At 42.2% G+C, this 19,736-nt stretch overlaps 1 protein-coding gene across 11 annotated transcripts in view; it reads right to left on the reverse strand.

The window, feature by feature from the left end:
* The window catches only part of LOC147102099 (general transcription factor II-I-like), a 209,191-nt gene that overhangs the window by 2,270 nt on the left and 187,185 nt on the right, over positions 1 to 19,736 (reverse strand). For 7 of the 11 annotated variants that reach the window (XM_085964295.1, XM_085964294.1, XM_085964296.1 and 4 more), the window contains 9 exons: positions 18,928 to 18,993; positions 16,612 to 16,795; positions 14,657 to 14,706; positions 9,518 to 9,607; positions 3,367 to 3,444; positions 2,576 to 2,659; positions 2,269 to 2,452; positions 1,400 to 1,428; positions 1,072 to 1,248 (listed from right to left, as the gene is read on the reverse strand). In XM_085964295.1, the coding sequence (XP_085820421.1) occupies positions 1,072 to 1,248; positions 1,400 to 1,428; positions 2,269 to 2,452; positions 2,576 to 2,659; positions 3,367 to 3,444; positions 9,518 to 9,607; positions 14,657 to 14,706; positions 16,612 to 16,795; positions 18,928 to 18,993 (942 nt within the window). Of the gene's footprint in view, positions 1 to 106; positions 186 to 1,071; positions 1,249 to 1,399; positions 1,429 to 2,268; positions 2,453 to 2,575; positions 2,660 to 3,366; positions 3,445 to 9,517; positions 9,608 to 14,656; positions 14,707 to 16,611; positions 16,796 to 18,927; positions 18,994 to 19,736 lie in introns of those variants that run through there. The other 4 variants (XM_085964298.1, XM_085964300.1, XM_085964301.1 and 1 more) reach the window with 4 other exon arrangements.

Below are 19,736 nucleotides of genomic sequence, written 5' to 3' on the forward strand. Positions count from 1 at the left end.
TGATAAATATATCACACAGGGTAATCCTAGCAAAGACATTGATGGCAGAGAGGAACCACTAGGTGTTTAATGAGCTGGCTGCAGAAGCCCACAAAGCTAAACTTACTGCACTCTTATGAGTTCCTACTACCATGTTGAGTTTGGTTCTTCTTTTATATTAGGCAGTTCTTGTGTTTGAGGTGTATCTGGTAGAACAGAAACCAAACAAATTCAATGAATCACAGTAATAAAATCAGGTTGGTTTGATCAGAAAAGATAGTGTGATGCAGGAGCTAGTGATTTCTGCCTGCATCGACTTCCTAGTGGAGACCTGGTTCTTTAATAAACACTGTAGATCAGATCTTACCCCAATCACATCAATCTCGAACACAACTGACCAACTGAGCCATTTATATAAACATATACATGTGTCCAAGCACATGTGCTGTGATATACCGAGAAGAAAGCAAATGGAATTTGAACTGGGCCTTTAAAAAAATTAACAGGATATGATTTCACTTCAGAGCCCGTTTGAAACCAGGGCCAGGAGATAAAATGAGTCACTCCTCCGTTCACTAAACTTAGCAAAGCAAAGTCAGTACAAGTGTAAAACAATTTTCTTGCTTTACATTCAAAACAATTTTTTTTGCTAAAATGGCAAAAAGGAAAATACAAAGTTTGTATTTCACTGACAGCTGCGGAAGTTAATAAGCACAATTTACGCCCAGTTTTGCTTAGATTCGAAACCAGGCAACAGACAGATAATGACTACAAACAGCCAGTGGAACCATCCATTCTCTGGCTTCTCACAAACAGCTGCATTTTGGATTTAATCAGCTTCAAATCAATGTGATGTAAATAGGACATCAGGACTTCTGGTAGAGCTGTGTCACCACAGTTCATTTAAGTTACTTCCAAGCCCACAGACATTTGCAAAAAAGGACTCTGTATTACTGATTGTGAAGCAAGCCTCAAGTACTGTATTATGACACTTTCGGATACTGCTGCCCTTCACTTTATGTGTGAAGCCAAGTGGAGTGGCTCCAGAAAGTGATTTCTGATTCAAAACAATGTGCTGAACGGTATACTCACCTCGTGCTGCTGGTGCAAGTGGTATCTGTGATGCAGCTGGTAGCACTGGTGTTGGTACCACTGCCGCAGGTGGTACCAATGGGGCAGTCGGTACCACCAATGCAGGTGTTGTTGCTGGTGCTGCAGATGGCGCTGCTGGTTCAGCCGGGGCTTCTGTTCCACTTTGTTCAGCTAGCTCTGCAAAGTTAAGAAAATGAGAATGATTCAGTTAAGCACTGGTTTTTGAGGCGCTAATGATTAAGCATTAAAATCTACTTATACACATACACACATGTACTGTATTATTATACACATTGAAATCTCATTCCAGTGGTACTTTTCCACTTACGGTTATTAATCAGGAGTCCTGGAAAAGGTCTGTGGGAGGGGAAAAAAAGCAATGTAAATTTTTTTTAATTACACACAAAAAAACTTGAAACATCTCCCCATCTCATTTTAAGTTATTTTCTCCTCTAAATTACTACCTCCAAGCTACATTCTTGGCCTGCTCCCAAATTGCTGTCAAAACTACTCAGAGTAACCTAGTTTCCTGCTGGACAAAAGCTTTGCTTCTATATTCCCCGCAGCCCCCCACTATAAACCTGAACCAAGATCACAAATTCATATCAAGACTATAGAACAGAACTCATGTCCTACTGCTTTATGGTACAGTGCATCAGTGTACTATTGTTCAGCACCATCCAGTTCTCCAGTTCTCCTTACACTGTAGTGTTAACCATCAGTGCTGGCCGCTCTTTATAAGCTTTATACATAGCATAAGCATTTAACATTCCATAATGCTGGGCAGCACGGTGGCATAGTGGTTAGCACTGTTGCCTCACAGCGCCAGGGACCCGGGTTCGAATCCGGCCTCAGGCGACTGTCTGTGTGGAGTTTGCACATTCTCCCCGTGTTTGCGTGGGTTTTCTCCGGGTGCTCCGGTTTCCTCCCACAGTCCAAAGATGTGCGGGTTAGGTTGATTGGCTATGATAAAAAATTGACCCTTAGTGTTAGGGGGATTAAATACGTGGGGTTACGGGGATAGGGTGGGATATGTGTTGGTGTAGGGGTTACGGGGATCGGGTGGGATATGTGTTGGTGCAGGCTCGATGGGCCGAAATGGCCTCTATCTGCACTGTGGGGTTTCTGTGATTCTGAATGCTCTACAATGTCAGATTTCAGATTAGACATTCCACTGAAAAGCCTTCGACACCTTACCTTATGACTGTAAATTTGATAAAGTTTGCAGATTCCAGGATTTTTTTCATGGCACTTATTTCAAGGTAACTGGGTGCTTTAAATGGAACTCCTGGGGGCATACCATCAACTATAACACATCCAGGGTTGGTGGTTATCTTTCTGTAAGGAACCTTCACTGGGAAATTCATTCCAATTGCTTCGCCTGCAATAAAGGTTACATTTAAACGTCTGCTTCCATCTCTTGTGTAAATAGAAGCATCTAATCCAAATTTAACAAAAACAATCACATAATACTAACTTTTAAACATTTATATCAAAACATTACCAAATTTCTTGCTGAACAGGTCATTTACTTGTTCTCTCAGTTGTCTGGCTTTTTCCACCTTGGACAATTTTTCACTTTCACCTTCTGAAAGAGAACAAGCATTCTCACTCAGATATAAAGTATACATTTTTCAAATTACAGGGGCAGAATAACTAGTTGCCCACCATTGGTATGAACTTCATTCTTCACCTGAAGTACAACCTTTACCCAGCAAGATATTTTGCCCATATCTATCAGGAACACATGCTTAATTCCCTCCTTTACAGTCAGGGGGCCATTTTCCTCCTTCTACATAGAATCTCGCAGTGAAATTTTCTTTTAATTCTGGTATCAGAACCAAGAACGAGATCCACTATCCCACTCACCTGGTCACCGCCCCAAGTGGAGAGACTATATTCTGTTGTGCGTGGAGTATTTAGCATTTCGTACAAATGGAAAGTTATCAACATTTCAATTAAAAACGAAAAAGGGTAGAAATTCTGATTAGCAAAGTTTGCGCTTGAATATTTAATGCGGCAGTACTGCATTCTTTGGTGTTATTTTTACACAGGCATTAACCAATTTATTTTAAACGAGTTAATGCCTGCGTAAGATTTGGACATTCAGGAACATAGTACGAATGCGTAAAACATTCATATTTAATCTTTGCTGATTGGAGGTTCTCTCTTAAAACCAGGTTTTAGAATAAACAGAAATTGGGAGAAAAATCTTTAATAATGCGGCAGGTATAATGAGACAGCTCAAGTCCCACAGAGTACCACAGATCTAATAAACATAAAATTGCACCCTACCTGGGACTGTAACTTGAATGATGTTAAGGTCTTCAACACCCTCTGCAGTGGGTAACACAGCAGCTCGATTTCCTAAACCTGCATTATGAGAAATTTGAAGAGACTGTCTCACCACCAGAGCCCCCATTTAAACAGAAAGATCAAATGAAATAGATACAACGAAATGATATATAAAAAGAGTAATCCCCTTGTGGTAGTAGAAAGCAAAATAAATCTTGTGTGGTGTCATGCAGTGCACAAGCAGGAGCCAAAATGTCCATCACCATTTACCATAGCACCTCATCCACACCTAAAAGAAGCCAAAATGTAGAAGAAAACACACTCGAGTGTGTTCCAAGAAAGAACATATTCCAGGGTTCAAATGTCAATTAACTATTCAAGTTTTATTCTTATAGTATGTCAACTCTGCAATAATAACTTGTAACACACTCTACTTGATTAAATACAGGGCAATACAGTCTAATGTGTTCTCTAAGAGAATTGATTATTAATAGTCTAGTCATTAACCCAGGGTGGAGTGAGTCATTTCAGCCATATGTCAGTGTTAGCCACCATATGCTACTGGGCTTTAACTTCTCCCAGCTCCTTCACCAGTGCCATCTACACCATTTAAATCATACTCCACCTGAAGAAAGGTAAATGTTAATGGTTGCTATTTGTGACAGTTTGACTTTTAAAAAGAGGTACTGATGGTGGTATATTCTTTAAAAGGAATTGTATACATAAACTTGGCATTGCTAATGGTACATCAATAACAGAAATTCTTCCATTTCCCAATTTCTTTTTTGTTTTACAAGTTGAAGATCTGATTTCAGTGCAATAACTTAATAATCTAACTCTTGAATCCATCAATCCAGATGGCCCAGAAACAGGTAGAGTGACTAATATAAAGAACACTCATTGTTTAACTTTAGCCAAATATGCTTTTAAATCAATTCTAGCATATTGATAAGTTGTTACTCTGCTATTCCACTCGGACCTCACCGTCCTTGGCCTCTTGCATTGTTCCACGGAAGCTCAACGTAAACTCGAGGAACAGCACCTCATCTTCCGATTAGGCACTTTGCAGCCTTCCGGACTCAATATCGAGTTCAACAATTTCAGATCATAACCTCGGCCCCTATTACTTTTTTACTTATATTTTTTTTCCACCCCTTTGTTTTCGGTTTTACCGCCCCCCCCCCCCCCCCACCACTTTCCTTTTTTTTCTCTCTCCCACATGGCAGCTGTCTCTCATCCTGCCAGTACACTTCACACCTAATCTGAGCCGTCTTTTGTCTCCACTGTCCTATTACCATCTCGTCTGGTTTTGAATACCTCTTAATGTCTCTTTACTTCTTTTGTTCTATCGCAGCCTGCCTTCGATCTATTTCATTTCCTTTCCAGTTTTGAAAAAGGGTTTCGACCCGAAACGTCGACTCAAATTTCTCTCCACAGAAGTTGCCTGGCCTGCTGAGTTTTTCCAGCATTTTCTGTTGCTATTTCGGATTTCCAGCATCTGCAGTATTTTGCTATCATTCCACTTATGTATCCTCACTGGGCAGATACTCCCTTTCCATGTTTGTATTTTACCTGTTGCTTTACCCTGTGAACAAGACTTTCACTCTATGATGCTATATAATGAAAGTATATTTATATTTACAGGAATGGCTGTATACGGGAAAGATTGCACGTACACAATGTTAAAAAAAGTTTAGAAGCTCATCAAAAGGCAGACTGCATATTCAGAGGTTAGATGCTGAAATATGTGCTTTAGTTATCACTGTCAGCACGTTCAATTTGACCCCCTAACCCCCAGTGAGGGAGTAAGTTAAGCAAAGATGTATTATTCAGACCTAGTCTCTCAAATGCAGCAATAATACCATTTTGAGAGGCCAGCCCAAAATTGGCTACTGGGTGAACAGCATAAAAGCACATGCAAGAATTAGCAAACCTCCAATTATTTCAGGCCACTCCTTCTACATAGGATTCTTCAGCAGTAAACTTAGCTATGTGCCCTTAATAGGTGGAAATGATATACCAAAAAAACAGCTGGAAATGTTAATGGCAAGAGGAAATGGGACAGCTTCTTTCACCATTAATGTTCAGAGTACTAATGCCAACTGAAATAAACAATTAAAAATCTCAAGCGTCTCAAAGACCAAACTGGTCAGCAAATTCAGAGGTTCTATACTATAAACTAATTTCCACTTGAGTAAATGTCATGTTTACTTTAAGAATTTAAGAAAAGTCAAGGGATGATTACCTTGTTCCCCCCCAGCAACTTGTATTTATATAGCGCCTTTAATGTAGTAAAATGTTCCAAGGCACTTACCAAGAGTATTATCAGGAAATAGTTTTGACACCAAGCCACAGGAGGAGACATCAGGACAGCTAACTAAAAGCTTGGTCAAAGAGGGAGGTTTTAAAGGAGCATCTTAAAAGGAGGAAAGAGAGGCAGAGGGGGGTTTAGGGAGGGAATTCCAGAGTTTAGGGCCTAGGCAGCCGAAAGCACACCTGCCAATGGTGTAAATTTGCCGATGACACCAAACTTGGGGGTGTGGCAGTGAGGATGATACCAATCGACTGCAGCAGGACATAGAAAGGCTAGCAGAATGAGCAGATGGATTTTAATACAGAGAAGTGAGAGGTGGTGCATTTTGGCAGAAGGAACAGGGAGAGGCAATATACACTTAATGGCACAGTGGGACCTGGGAGTTAATGTGCATTGGTCCCTGAAGGTGGCAGGACATATTGAAAGAATGGTTATCTTGGGGTTCATAACAGAGGTATTGAGTACAAAAGTAGAGAAGTTATGCTGAACCTTTATAAAGCGCTGGTTGGGCCACAACTTGAGTATTGCGTCCAGTTCTGGTCACCACACTTTAGGAAGGATGTGAAGGCCCTTGAGAGGGTGCAGAGGAGATTTACCAGAATGGTTCCGGGGATGGGAGAATCTTAGCTACAAGGACAGGTTGGAGAAGCTGGATTTGTTTTCATTAGAGAAAAGGAGGTTGAGGGGTGATTTGATAGCAGTGTACAAGATTATGGTGGGTTTGGATAGGCTAGACGGGGAAAGGCTGTTCCCACTAGTTGATGGTACAAGGACTAGGGGACACAGATTGAAGGTTTTGGGCAAGAGATACCGGGGGGGGGGGGGGGGGGGGGAAAGTGAGGAAAAACATTTTTACGCAGCGAGTGGTGAGGACCTGGAATTCGCTGCTAACGGAAGTGGTGGAAGCGGAGACACTCAATGTTTTAAAGGGGAGACTGGATAGGCACTTGAGAGAAATAAACTTGCAGGGCTACGGGGATGGAGTGGGGGAATGGGACTGACTGGATCCCTCCACAGAGAGCCGGCACGGACTCGGTGGGCCGAATGGCCTCCTTCTGTGCCGTTATGACTCTATGACTGGTGGAGTGGTTAAAATCAGGGATGCGCAAGACGCCAGAATTGGAGGAGCGCTGGGTCATGGGCAATGTTTCCTCTCATTTTTATTTTAGGTGTGCAGCCCCTTTGAATTTGCTGCATAGCAGCCGTGCATGTGCGGCATCTTTTCCAGCAGAACAGCTGGTGAGCGGCCTGCGCGGGACCTCCCAATTGCTGCGTGCCCGCACAGCTTAGGGGAACATTGGTCATGAGGCTGGAGGAGGTTACAGAGATAGGGAGGGGCAAGGTCAAGGATGAGAATTTTAAAATTGAGGCATTGCTTAACCGGGAGCCAAGGGAGCCAATGTAGGTCAGCAGCTCAGGGCTCATGGGTGAACTGGACTTGGTGCGAGTTAGGAAACAAGTCCGGCAACGGGCAGCAGAGTTTTGGATGACCTTAAGTATACGGAGGATGGAAGATGGGAGGTCAGCCAGGAGTGCGTTGGAATAGTCAAGTCTCGAGGTAACAAAGGCATGGATGAGGGTATCAGCAGCAGATGAGCTGAGGCAGGGGTGGAGATGGGTAAAGTTATGGAGGTGAAAATAGGTGGGTCTTAGTGATGATGCAGATGTGTGGTCGGAAGGTCATCTCAGGGTCAAATACGACACCAAGGTTTCTAACCGTCTGGTTCAGCTTTAAACAGTTACTAGGGAGAGGGATAGAGTTAGTGGCTAGGGAACAGAGTTTATAGCAGGGACCGAAGACAATGGCTTCAGTCTTCCCAATATTTAGTTGGAGGGAATTTTTGCTCATCCAGTACTGGATGTCGAACAAGCAGTCAGACAATTTAGAGAGAGTGGAGGGTCGAAAGAGTTGTTGATGAGGTAGAGCTGGGTGTCCAGTGTACATGTGGAACCTGGCACTGTGTTTTCAGATGAGGTCACCAAGGGGCCAAGGATAGATCCTTGGAGGACACCAGAGGGAACGGTGCGGGAGCGGGAAGAGAAGCCATTGCAGGTTCTCTGGCTACGACTGGATAAATTAGAATGGAACCAAGCAAGTGCAGTCCCACCCAGCTGGACAACAGTGGAGAGGCATTGGAGGAAATGTGGTCAACCATGTCAAAGGCTGCAGACAGGTCGGGTTGGACGAGGAGAGATAGTTTACCATGGTCAGTCACATAGGATGTTATTTGTGACTTTGATAAGAGCCGTTTCGATACTGTGGCCGGGGTGGAATCCTGATTGGCGGGATTCAAACATGGAGCTCCTGGAAAGATGAGCACGGATTTGGGAGGAGATAGCACATTCAAGGACTTGAGAGGAAAGGAAGGTTGGAGATGGGCGGTAGTTTGCAAGGACAGAGGGGTCGAAGGTTGGATTTTTGAGGAGAGGGGTGATGACGGCAGATTTAAAGGAGAGGGGAACAGTACCTGGAGGAGAGAGAACCATTGATATCAGCTTACATGGGGGCCAGGAAGGGAAATGAGATGGTCAGCAATTTAGTGGGAATAGAGTCGATAGAGCAGAAGGTGGGTCTCATGGACAAGCTCAGAGAGGGCATGAGGGAGACAGGAGATAAACTAGAGAAGATGCGAGTCAGGGCTAGGGCAGGAGGGAACCGTAGAGGAAGTTTGGCCCAGTGGGCATGGGGAAGAGAGAGAAGCGGCAGAGGCAGCTGAATGGATGGTCTCAATCTTAATGACAAAGAAGTCCATGAGATCCAGTTGGCACCCTAATAGCATCAAGCTGTATTTTGAATGTACCTCTACTATCTACCCCACATTTCATTCCATCACTGAAAAAGGTATCCCATAGGGTGTTCTGCTATCTACTTCATCTGTAATCTCAAAAAAGTCAACCATGTTTGCCAGGCAGATATTTCCCATCTAAATTTGTACTGGGCATTTATTAAATTGTTATACATGTAATCCTTGAGCCTACACCTTAGAACGGTTTCTATTATTGTATCCAATAGTGGGCCTATAGTTGCTTGGCTCAAATATGAAACCCCCTTGAATATAAGCACTATGTTTGCATCTTACCAGCCCTGTGGAAGCTCACTACTGTACAATTATTTTATGAAACTAGCCAGTGCCAATGTTCCCTTTAATCTCTTGGGGGGGCTGCACGACCCATTCAAAATGTCACGCACGCGTGATTTTTCTATTTAGAAGCCGGCAGTAACATTGGCCAGTGCTCTGCAAATTTCTTAAGTGTTCACAAACCTAGTGTTAAACTAACAAATCCCTAGAGCAGAATATGCCATCTGTTCCAGGGGATTAGTAAGTCTTAATGCTGACTTAAAAATCCTGTTCTATTGGGTTTTCTACAAAATATATGGATTATTTTGCTAGCATACCACATCATCACCACAAATACTTTGGGGAGACTTATACTCTCAGGACTGCACACTTTCTCCCAGATTTCTGCCGTACAGGCAATATACATAGTAAAATTTATAATTTCATGTTTCTGGTAAATAAATGTTATCCAGCAGAAACTCAGCCTAGCTAGTTACAACCAACTGGTTTCACTTACCAGACACCATCAACTACTGATTTGTATTGAAAAACCCTTTTAGGTACATGCCTTAGCCTCTTGCCTATATTCAGAAGCATGTGCTAATGACAACATTCATTGTAAATTGTTTAGACAATTCTGGAAATGCAAATACAATACTATAAATGAATGTTAAGATAATCAATGGTGAAAATAAGTATTTAATGCAAGTGAAGAGACAATCTAACTGCATTTTAGATTCAATATACAGGATGGAGTAGGGAGGGTACTTCTGTTTACCTGCAGCAGCAGCAGTAGCAGTAGTAGTAGTAATAGTTGTTGTCTTTTTTACCTCTTGGGTTTTCTCTTCTGAGGACGTTTGCGACCTTGCTGTTTTAAAAAAGAAACATAACTGAAGACTTATAAACAAAATTAACTGCATTTGTACTGATTATGTCCCAGTGATCCTACACTCAACTGCAACTATTCCAGAAAATCCAATATTTGCCAATCAAAAAGCACATCATGACCAAAAGGGAGATCAAAAATACTTTTCTTGTCATGGCAATGTTTATCAACAGTGTTGTTGCTCTCTTTCCAGCAGCACTGCCAGCCATTCATCGGGGTGGTTTGAATCCTCATTCCATCTAATGGAAAGACTGGAAATCCAGTACTCTTCAACAAAACTCAAGGCAACCGCAGGGTCTGGACAGAACATGATACTGCATAGTCATTTGACCTAACAGGCCATGGTATGAGCTACGTGCCCTGGAAATCGCCAGGAGTGTGCTGTTCAGATAGAAAAGCCTTAATGAACCAGTTTGCTAAGACAAAATAGACTCTACGCCACATTATCCCAAGCTAATGGAAGGTATTGAAGGTATTCCTACCAAATTCCTGAAAGTTACTCTGGGCGAAAGAGGGAAGAATGGCAATGGTCTTGGGAGATCTGACCAAGAACCACTTTGGAGCCACCTTTGAGTCTGGGGACAGAAGTCTGTTTTGAGGCATGCTAACTGGGTTTGCAGCAATTGTGGTTTCTATACAAAAACAGTTACTGTAGTTAGACAAAAACTACTGAAGAACTGCACTGATATCCGTAACTATTCAGGTGACTCCAGTTTATAGCAGCATGTCTTTTTGAAGCCGGAAGAGTATTCGGAATACAACAGGCTGGATTTAGCTCACGAGGAATATGTAGGGAGGTTGTGGTTTATCAGAGAACGGATCACCATAAGACTCGGGAAAACCACTTACATTGCTTTCATTGGCTTTGGCAACTCTTTAAACCTAGTGCTTCACTCAGCCCTCAAAGAAGCTGGCACCATTGGCAGTATGTGGTCGAATCACATTTTATCCCAGACGTGTACTCCAGCTCCAAGATCCATGCAATGGTAGATGGAAAACTCACCTCTCTAACGAAAGCAAGGATTCCCACTTTCATCCATTTTATTCAATATCTTCACTAATGGCATTCTCAGAGACAGTCTCATGGAGTTTTTGTTCTGCTCGGGGCATTTCTGAAATGATTGTGGTGCTCTTTTCTATAGATACGCAGCTGTTGGTGGACTTACCTAGGGTTCTAGTGCACTCTTCTCACTATATTAAACAATGGGCTAACTAATGGAATATGGTAATAGGTATCCCCAGTTCAGTATTATAGCTTTGCACTAATGCTGAAGGTACTGACTGGAAGCCAGAAGGGGCATGTGTCCCAATTGTTGCTTCAAATTGACACCTGGTGGAGGTTATCTTTAGCCAGAATACTATCCTTCGGAATTGCAGAAAAGGGGTGAAGGACTCTGGTCTTTCTCATTCTTCTTCAATGACTAACATTCCAATGCAGGCTAAACTTGTGGGATATAAGGTACGTGTCCAAATAGGTCTCACTTATGCTTCATAACGCCTAGGCATACAACGCAAGAATTTCACAAACCCAGTTGCAAGATCCAGAATCAAAATACGAGGTGGATATGCGGCAAACAGGGAAAATATTTGCAGGAAGTTTCCAGCTCACACTGACTTACTACGGAGCATCCTGGAGGTGGTAAGTCAGCTTTACAGCAGCCATGTCTCTTTGCCAAAACCCTTCACATGGACCTGGATAATGCAGTGAGTGATGAATAAATCTGCTACATGGCATTCGATTTGGACATCGGGACATTGACATCAAGATATCAAGGTGGCCAGTACATCACAAGCTGCCCACTGTATCCTGTATGCCCTTCTACAATGCTGAAAACAGGCTGCTGTTGTATAGTTCTGGAGGAAACAGACATGGACTGACAGCTGCAGGAAGTTGGGTTGGAGAACACGCACTCACATCCAGGATTTGACCTACATCATTGGGTTGCAAAGCAAGCAGCCGCTGCTGAGACACCGCAGCTCCAAGTGACAGAACCATAGTTCAATAGGTAATAACATCTGTCTATCTTGTGGTCAACAGGATGGTGGTAATGCACTCTCACATTTTATCAAGTTATTGATGGGGCAGGTGGGGAGGACTTAAGTCGTGATGGCTCCAAGATGGCACACTGGGTGATTGGGACCAAGATGTCCGAGCCAAGCAAATCTACAGTACTCCACAACACTATTTGCAGCTATCTGAGCAAAGCAATACTACAGATTACTCTAGGGCATGGTTGACGACTGACCAGCCAGCCTAGCTTATTAATAGTAACTAGAGAATTAGATCAGTAACTGGGGCTGGGATTCTTCCCATCCAGCTCTAGATAACCCTGCAATCCAATGATTTAATCAGGTTGGGTAGTACTTGGTAGACATGCAGCAAGAAGCTTACTAGTGCTTTATTCCATGAAGCCGCATGGTATTAGCTGGTTAAATGCCAGCAGTACTGCCCAAAGCCTTGGCTCTTGCTGACTTGTACCTATACTCTGGAATAAAACCAGAAAATGCTGCAAATACACAGGTCAGTCAACATCTGTAAACAGAAGGTCAGTCAACATCTGTAAACAGAAGATAGTCTGGTGTAGACCCTTGGTCAGAATTGAAAATTGAAAGATAAGCTAGCGTTTTAGCAAGATTTAGTGTGTGTGGGGGGGGGGGGGGCGGGCAATAGAAAAAGCAAAAATGGAGAAACTCCCTCCAATCATAGAGGGAGTTAATGGACTGAATGACCTGCAAACTGCTCAATAGAAAACTGCAGGATAATAGAAAAGATCAGTGAGGAAATGAAAAGCAATTTGAAGAACAAAGGAATGTGCAAATAGTTAAAAGGGTGAAAAGATGTGGGAGATGCCGACAAAAATGAAAGAGATAAGGAAATGGGGGAAACTGGGAAAAATTTCTGAGAAAGGAAAGAAACCTACAAACACAGGCCTTAAATGCTAAAACACATGGATCGACAAAAGAAAACAGTTCGACACCATGGACAAAGATTCTCCCCTCCACAACCAACACTGTGTTCTGAAGTAGTGTTTACACTCGAAACAAGTAAAACCGTCTCTTCTCCCCTGGACAGACAGATCGAACCCACATTTCCTGATGTAAAGAAAATGGAGGATATAGCAAAAGTCTCTGGACTTAGACGAGTGGGGCGTGCCCCTATAGGAACAGAATTTCTACCCGCATGGATTTCTCAGTAGCTGGGTTTGGAGACTGAAGCCAGGCTTTCGGGACATTTTATGAATGCAGCTGACCAAAAAGAAAATTCCACCTGAAAGCTGCTATACTTTCTGAAGTAGAAATTGGGCTTCTGATGGGGCATCTACAGGGAACCACCTGAGCAGAGATAATTTGAGTCTAGTCATTCCAGCTTTTTTCCCTCTTGCAGTCCTGGTTATGACTCAGCTTGTACTCTTCTGCTTGGGCCCGAAATTCCTGAAGCCCTACTCCATCACTGGAAGTGAGGCAGGCCAGGATTTCTGCCCGCCAGTCTGTCCCAGCCCTGAGATTGGGTCATTCGCACAAAGGGGGCAGAATACACCACTTCTGGCATTCCTTAGGTGTCTGCCGTGCAAGCCGCCAGGAATTTTAGAGCAGAGGAGAAAGCTGGCTGTTGTGGCCAAATATTTCCAACTTTATTCTTAAAAGAAATGATCCATTTTGGCCCACTTCCCCCAGGAGGTTATCCTTACGTGCAAATACCCCTACATCAAGCAAACTCAGCCAAAACTGGCGGGATTTCTGTTGAGTGATGACATCCCACCAGTCCCACCTCCTTTTCCTGGTGTCAGCACAGGACGGACATGCATGCACACACAAAAAGCAAGCAGCCTCCGCTCCTATAACTATTGGAATTTTTGTGTCATGAAAAAAAGCGGTAGCGCCCCGGTGGAACTGGACCGCTCCCCAAATTTCAGCCCGTTGTTCATCTTACACAAAAAGCTCACCTAGGCCCTGGAATTTTGGACCTTTTATCTTTTTTTAAATCTAAAGTAAGTGAGACCGTGGACACTGTTTTTTGAATCTTTAAGAGTGCTTCACTGCAAGCTAGTTCAGCCTTCAAATAACCATAACCTTCTGCCTCCGAATCAAGGCAACTTTCTCCATAGCAAGCAATTCAGCACAGTACAGCAGAGAGCCATAAAGCAGAATGAGGAGTGTGCCTTACACAGCATTTTCATTCTTTAAAAAAGGATGTCGTATTTGTGCTCAGGGTCAGCATGTCAGGTGGGCACATCTGCAGCAATCAACTCTGATTGCCTCCTGTTGAAAGATGGTAAGTATTTTGTCCACTCAGGTAAGTCACCAATGAAATGAGAATTTGTGCACTTAGGTGAGTGGTGAAAATCTATGCACCTAAGTAGGATGTGCTTTAATCTAGTGTCTAACCAAAATATTTAACATTAAGTTAATGGCAAAAGAATCATCATTCTGAATAAAAGTACTTATTTAACTAACATGCACCTAAAAGAGCTTAATTTAAGTGTAAATTGGTTAACTAAACCAGTTTGTATAGTGCAATTATTTCTTCAGATTATTTTTAATGTAATACTAGGTCATAAATTAAGCATTTAATGTCATTTCCCCCATTTATTAATAGCAAGCTTTAAATTAAGCAGTGATAAATTATTAAAGAGGTCATTGATCAACAAGCATCAGTTCTGGATGCTTTAATTACAGGTCCTGAAACTTCACAACAGTTACTTTGAATGCCTGTTTCAACAGAGTTTGGTGAATTCCTTTGTAATTCACCATTCAAAAGAATCTGATATTCCATGGAGTGCCATCCCATTTTCTGTCACCACCCTACAGCAGTGGTGCAGCTAGCTGAGGCTAAAAGAATTCCATTTATTAAAAACGCTGGATTAATATCAAAGCAACAATGTTAGTACTCATACAGAAAACAGCAAACCCCTTAAACTTTGTTCTTGTGATCATATGAACCCCTCAACTAGATTACTGTGTGGTGAGCCTCTCCCATCCACCAGTGGTACTACCCTGTATATATAATTTAACTAATATTTTAGCACTCACTCTGGGGGCGTTTTGCAGCTTCCTGTAAAGCAGTCTGAAAAACATCTGGTCTGTTGAGAAAACAAATTAAAAGTTTAACTTTTACGGTAAAATAGTATAGTACAGTTTCAGCCAAGCATCTGTCTTAAGAATTGTCAACTGTTATGCGTTGTCATTGAGGTTGCATAATCTGGCGTGGAGACTAGAACATAAAATCTAGAGCAAGACAAGATCATATCAGCCATTAACCCTGCTCCAACCAGAGTCCATGTAATTCCATCATCCTTCCCCTCACCACCCACCAATCTTATACTCCATGGACAAGTTCCTTCTACTACCTGCCCAGAAAAAATGTCAAACAATGCTATTAATATCTCTACAATCCTCTTTTCAGATATCAACTCTCCATTTTAAAGCAGTCAAATAAACTATAGGTAACTTTTGATTTACCGGCACCTAAATAACCGGAAATCTCGGTTAACTGGCAAAATTCAGGAGTAGGTTCAGGTAACTTTTATTACTTGCCTTCCTCCATCTGTTGCTGTGCAAGGGTGTGGCTGCAGCTGTTGCTAAGCTACAGAGACGCTTGCAACTTGTGGCCATTGTTTTGAACCTGTTGCTAAGCAACAGGGTTTGTTGCTTTATACGGAGCTCTGAGCTCCGTCTCTTTTACTATAGCGTTCGGTTATCCGGAATTTTTGATGAACCGGCACCACGTCGGTCCCATCCGTGCCGGATAAAAAAAAGTTTCCTGTAGTCAATTATCCCCAAATAAACTATCTTTTCTGCTCTACATGATCACAATTCTGTAAGGTGAAAAACATTTTTATTCTAATCTCTAACTTTATAAATGTTATACTTGCGTCCTCTAGTCTCACACTCATTGGCCAAGTTAGATAGTCTGCTTATTTTAAATACCTATGTCATACATATCCAGTCTTTTCTCCAGCAAAAATCAACTTTTCTTCATAACTTAGTCTCTTAAGACCTACAATCAGTCTGATCTCACTTCTCCGAATTCTTTCTTTCTAATACTCTATAGCCTTTTGAGATAGGCTGATCAAAATTACAAGCCATACACCAGAATTGTTTGCCTTCAGCATCGAGTTGTGCAATGTAGGTATAACTTGTTCCAACTTGTAATCCTAGGCTCGCCACATAAAATTCATTTGCTATATCTCAAACCGTTACATAACTGGTTCAAATCTCTCTGAAGATAATCAATCTCCTTTCGTTTCTACCCCACGATATCAGTAAATTTCATGTTACAACAAAAGGCATATGTTTCACATCATTCACAAACGGTAGAAAAGCCTTCAGCAAGAGTAAAATCTCAGTATAAATTATGAAAAAAATGGGCTGATTGAATTTTTCCTATAGGCACAACCAACAGTAGGAACTTTTGCTAATGACAAGAAGCAGCAATGAGGAAAATCACCTGACCAAAATGGCACCTGCGTGTTATCACTGAACTCTTATGGCATTCTTACTCTAACGACCAGTACAACAGAGGTGCATTACTGAACCGTATGTTAATCAGGTTAAATTGTTCTTCTCTTTCCTACAAATCAAGAGTGCAGGCATATAGGTGTTGTATCATCATACACATTCTGACACCTGTGAGCTTAAGAGAAATCCAGACCACTCAAGCGGTGTCAATGTCCATGATACTGTATTATCACAGTGCACGCTCTCTGGCACAACATTATTCCAGCTGTTAAATGAGGAGCAACAATAGTACTCTCCAACACCAAGCTATTTTGTGGCAGTGGCCTGATTATATATCAGGAAATAACGCCATATCTTACTTTTTAACCCAATTATTTTGAGTTACATTGTAAAATAAAAACAGGGCTGCCATAATTATAATATTGCTCTTCTAATGTAATACACCAGACTGATCCACATGTGAAAATCTACATTATGAAATACTCTTCATTTCAATTCATCTTGGATAATAGTAAAAGCAGATTTACTTTTTAATTATAAATTTGATCTTGGATTTTGCTCGGAGAATCTTTTCCAATCTAGGAATTCCAAAGGTTGATGGCCTCCTGAAAGGCACACCATCAGGCAAACCTTCAATGTAGAAATCATCCGGATGTGATTCAAACAGTGCGTAAGGTACTCTCACTGGCTCTGAAACGCCTAAAGCTTCACCTGCAACAAATGAGCAAGCTTATAAACCCTAAAATAGCAATACTGTACATGCAAGCAGAAACAAAAGGCTTAATAATTAGACCAACTATGAAGTTTTCAATAAGCACCATCAATATTAATATAGGTTGTTGTGGACCATGGTAGGGTTATCAGGAACACTGACTAAAGCTACAAAATAGCTGTTGGCCCTGCTGTGGCCTGCAGACAGGATTATTTGACTCACATTGAACATTAACTTTGGGTTTCATACCTAAAACACTAGGAGCCTTGGTAATTGAAGCCCTCCAGCAGTTCCTTGGCCAACTTGCTGAAGAGGTCCTTTCTATCAAAGGGCATCTGCAGACATGTGGCTTCGAGCTCCTGTGGGAAGCCCGACACAGATGGCAAAATTGTATTCACTGGGTCCCAGATTATGCATCTAGGTCTAGGATATCAACTGCAGTCTGTTGTTTTAATGAAGAAATTTGAAGGAGGTCACCTATTAATAGTAGCAAAGCTCTTCAACCAAACCATGTGAGCTTATAACTACAGCAAAGAGTTGCGTATGCTCACTGCCGGGTGACATCAGACAAGTGAATTTGATACCAGGTTATATAGATGAGAACACTAGTGTACAGATCTAGACAAAGATTTCAACCAATTTAATTCATGGTCTAGAGTAACGAACAAGATTCAGTTTTTGGGTGGAAGACTTGTCATATCTGTACAGCATAATACACTACTGCCAAATGAGCAGCACAAGTGATTATAGGGTTTCAGCCGAGACATGCTGGACTCAATGCATGCAGTCTATCCTGGCTGGAATTGGGGAGATGCTGTCACTAAAGGAAGAAAGGGAACCTGCAATGGCCAAAACTACATTCATGTGCTGGATCACCCTGGCATTGAGCATACCAAATAACATGGCAAAAGTAATTGAAATGGATTTCTGTAAGCTGAAACAGAAAGCAAGAGCAAGAGATGCTTGATCTAACCCCAAAACCTGATTGCTTTCCAGCATTTGAAAAGTGGACCAATCAGGCTTCGCCATCATAAAGGCTGGAAGGCATAAGGGCAGCAAGACTTGAAGCAAGCGCATAAATCAGAACACTGGGGCATCATACCCTTGGAGCAGTTAGTCTTGCCAATTAGTAAATGGGACCAAAGTAGCACCACCATCCTCCCTGCTGCTGGCTGCTCACAACACACAGCTAATTCTTCTAAATGTCAGCGTGCAGCTGCAGGGGACTCCAGTATAGCTATGGAAGAAAGGAACCTTAACTAATACACAGCCAAGGATCCTCTACGCCCCTGGTCACCAGAGGTTCACTCTCAGATGCTGAGTAGTGCTTGGTAGTGTAGTATACCCTGCACAATGCAGAATGAGAATTATATTCCACGCCCAGATTTCACAAAATTACAGATTTCAATTAACAAAAAATATTTCCAGCTGCAATAATCTGCAACTGAAATGCATCAAGTAGAAGTTGTACAATTTTTACCAAGATTAAATCATCTTGAAATATTACTGTAACATAGGGGTACTATGTTTTCTAAACCAAACCCGGGGGAGACACAGGATGGAAAATGTAGGTTGCACAGCACGGCGTAGCGAGGCAAATTTTTTTAGCAGCCTATTTTGTAACCGTTGCATATATACATTATAAATGCAGAACAAATGTGCATGTAATTACCGCGGATGTGACGTCACACTATTGAAGCGCAGTCACCTGACCCCGCCCCCGCCCCGCCACTGAGGACACACCTGACCCTGACCTCGCCGCCCTCCCCCTCTCCTGGTGACTGACCAGGCCCCCCCCCCGCGGACTCTCCCTCACCCCTCCGCGCTCCCAGTGCTGACAATCCAGCAGCACGAGCCCAGCCGGAAACTCAAAGAACAACCGTCACATGCGCAGAAAGACCGCCCAGTCTCGCATGCGCAGTGAGTCACTCTGGCCATTGTAAAAGTTGTTGTTTAATTTAACCTTCGAGCCACAAAGTTACAGCTCAGGGGGGGGTTACACTTTGGGGACACGGTACCTCATTCGGGGACTGTCCCTGGAAAACGGGGACATATGGTCACCCTACTGTAACACTGATAGCTATACATTCGCTTTCAAAAGTGTACAGTTTCTTTCCAGTAAAACACTTACTGCATTTTTCATTGAATAATGTCTCCACCTCCTGTTTCAGCTCAGTAATTTTGGCATTCCACTGTTCTGTGATGACAAATAACATTATGTTCTTATGTTCTTATCAAGCTCACTATACATTAGATTTTATACATACACCTCTATACATACATATACACCAAAGATAATTGAATTTTATAGAATTCCACTTCCACACATTAAAAAACATAATTGGAAAATATTAAGAAAGTCTGTAGGGTGTAATTTTAGATCAAATAAATCCAAGACGAGGCTCTTTCCCCTCCCCCCTCAGAAATACTATTTGATAACCAATATGGAGGGTTGAGTGGCTCCAAACTGACTTGACGTTGCAGCCTATGCAGTAAACAACGGATCTATTTGGGACACATGGGGATGTTCCCCATAATTGTAACCACAGCGGCCTACTCTATTTTTGGCAAGAAATTTGATGTTTTTCAGAACAAAGACATACAAGCTAGAACTATATATATATATTTTTTTTTTTTATATAAACACAAGGGGAGTACTTTAAACAAAAGGGACTCAACAACAACTTACACTTGTATAGCAATATGCTTCACAAAGGGTCTGAGAACAGGGAGCTGGAAATTGGGGGGTGGGGAGGGGGAGTTAATGGAAGTAACTGAAGGCGAACCTCCAGACTTCCCTTTCCTTTCAAGGAAGAATCCTCAGCAGTCAACTAGAAGCAGCAGCACACGAAAAAATCTCTGAACAATGAAACTCAAATACATCAGTTGGACAGACAGCTGGCTTGGAGGGGGGTACATAACTGTTAATACACTAACAGC

This window comes from Somniosus microcephalus, chromosome 22 (assembly GCF_052327205.1).
Source record: "Somniosus microcephalus isolate GS21.2 chromosome 22, FLI_Smic_1.0, whole genome shotgun sequence".
Lineage (NCBI taxonomy): Eukaryota > Metazoa > Chordata > Chondrichthyes > Squaliformes > Somniosidae > Somniosus > Somniosus microcephalus.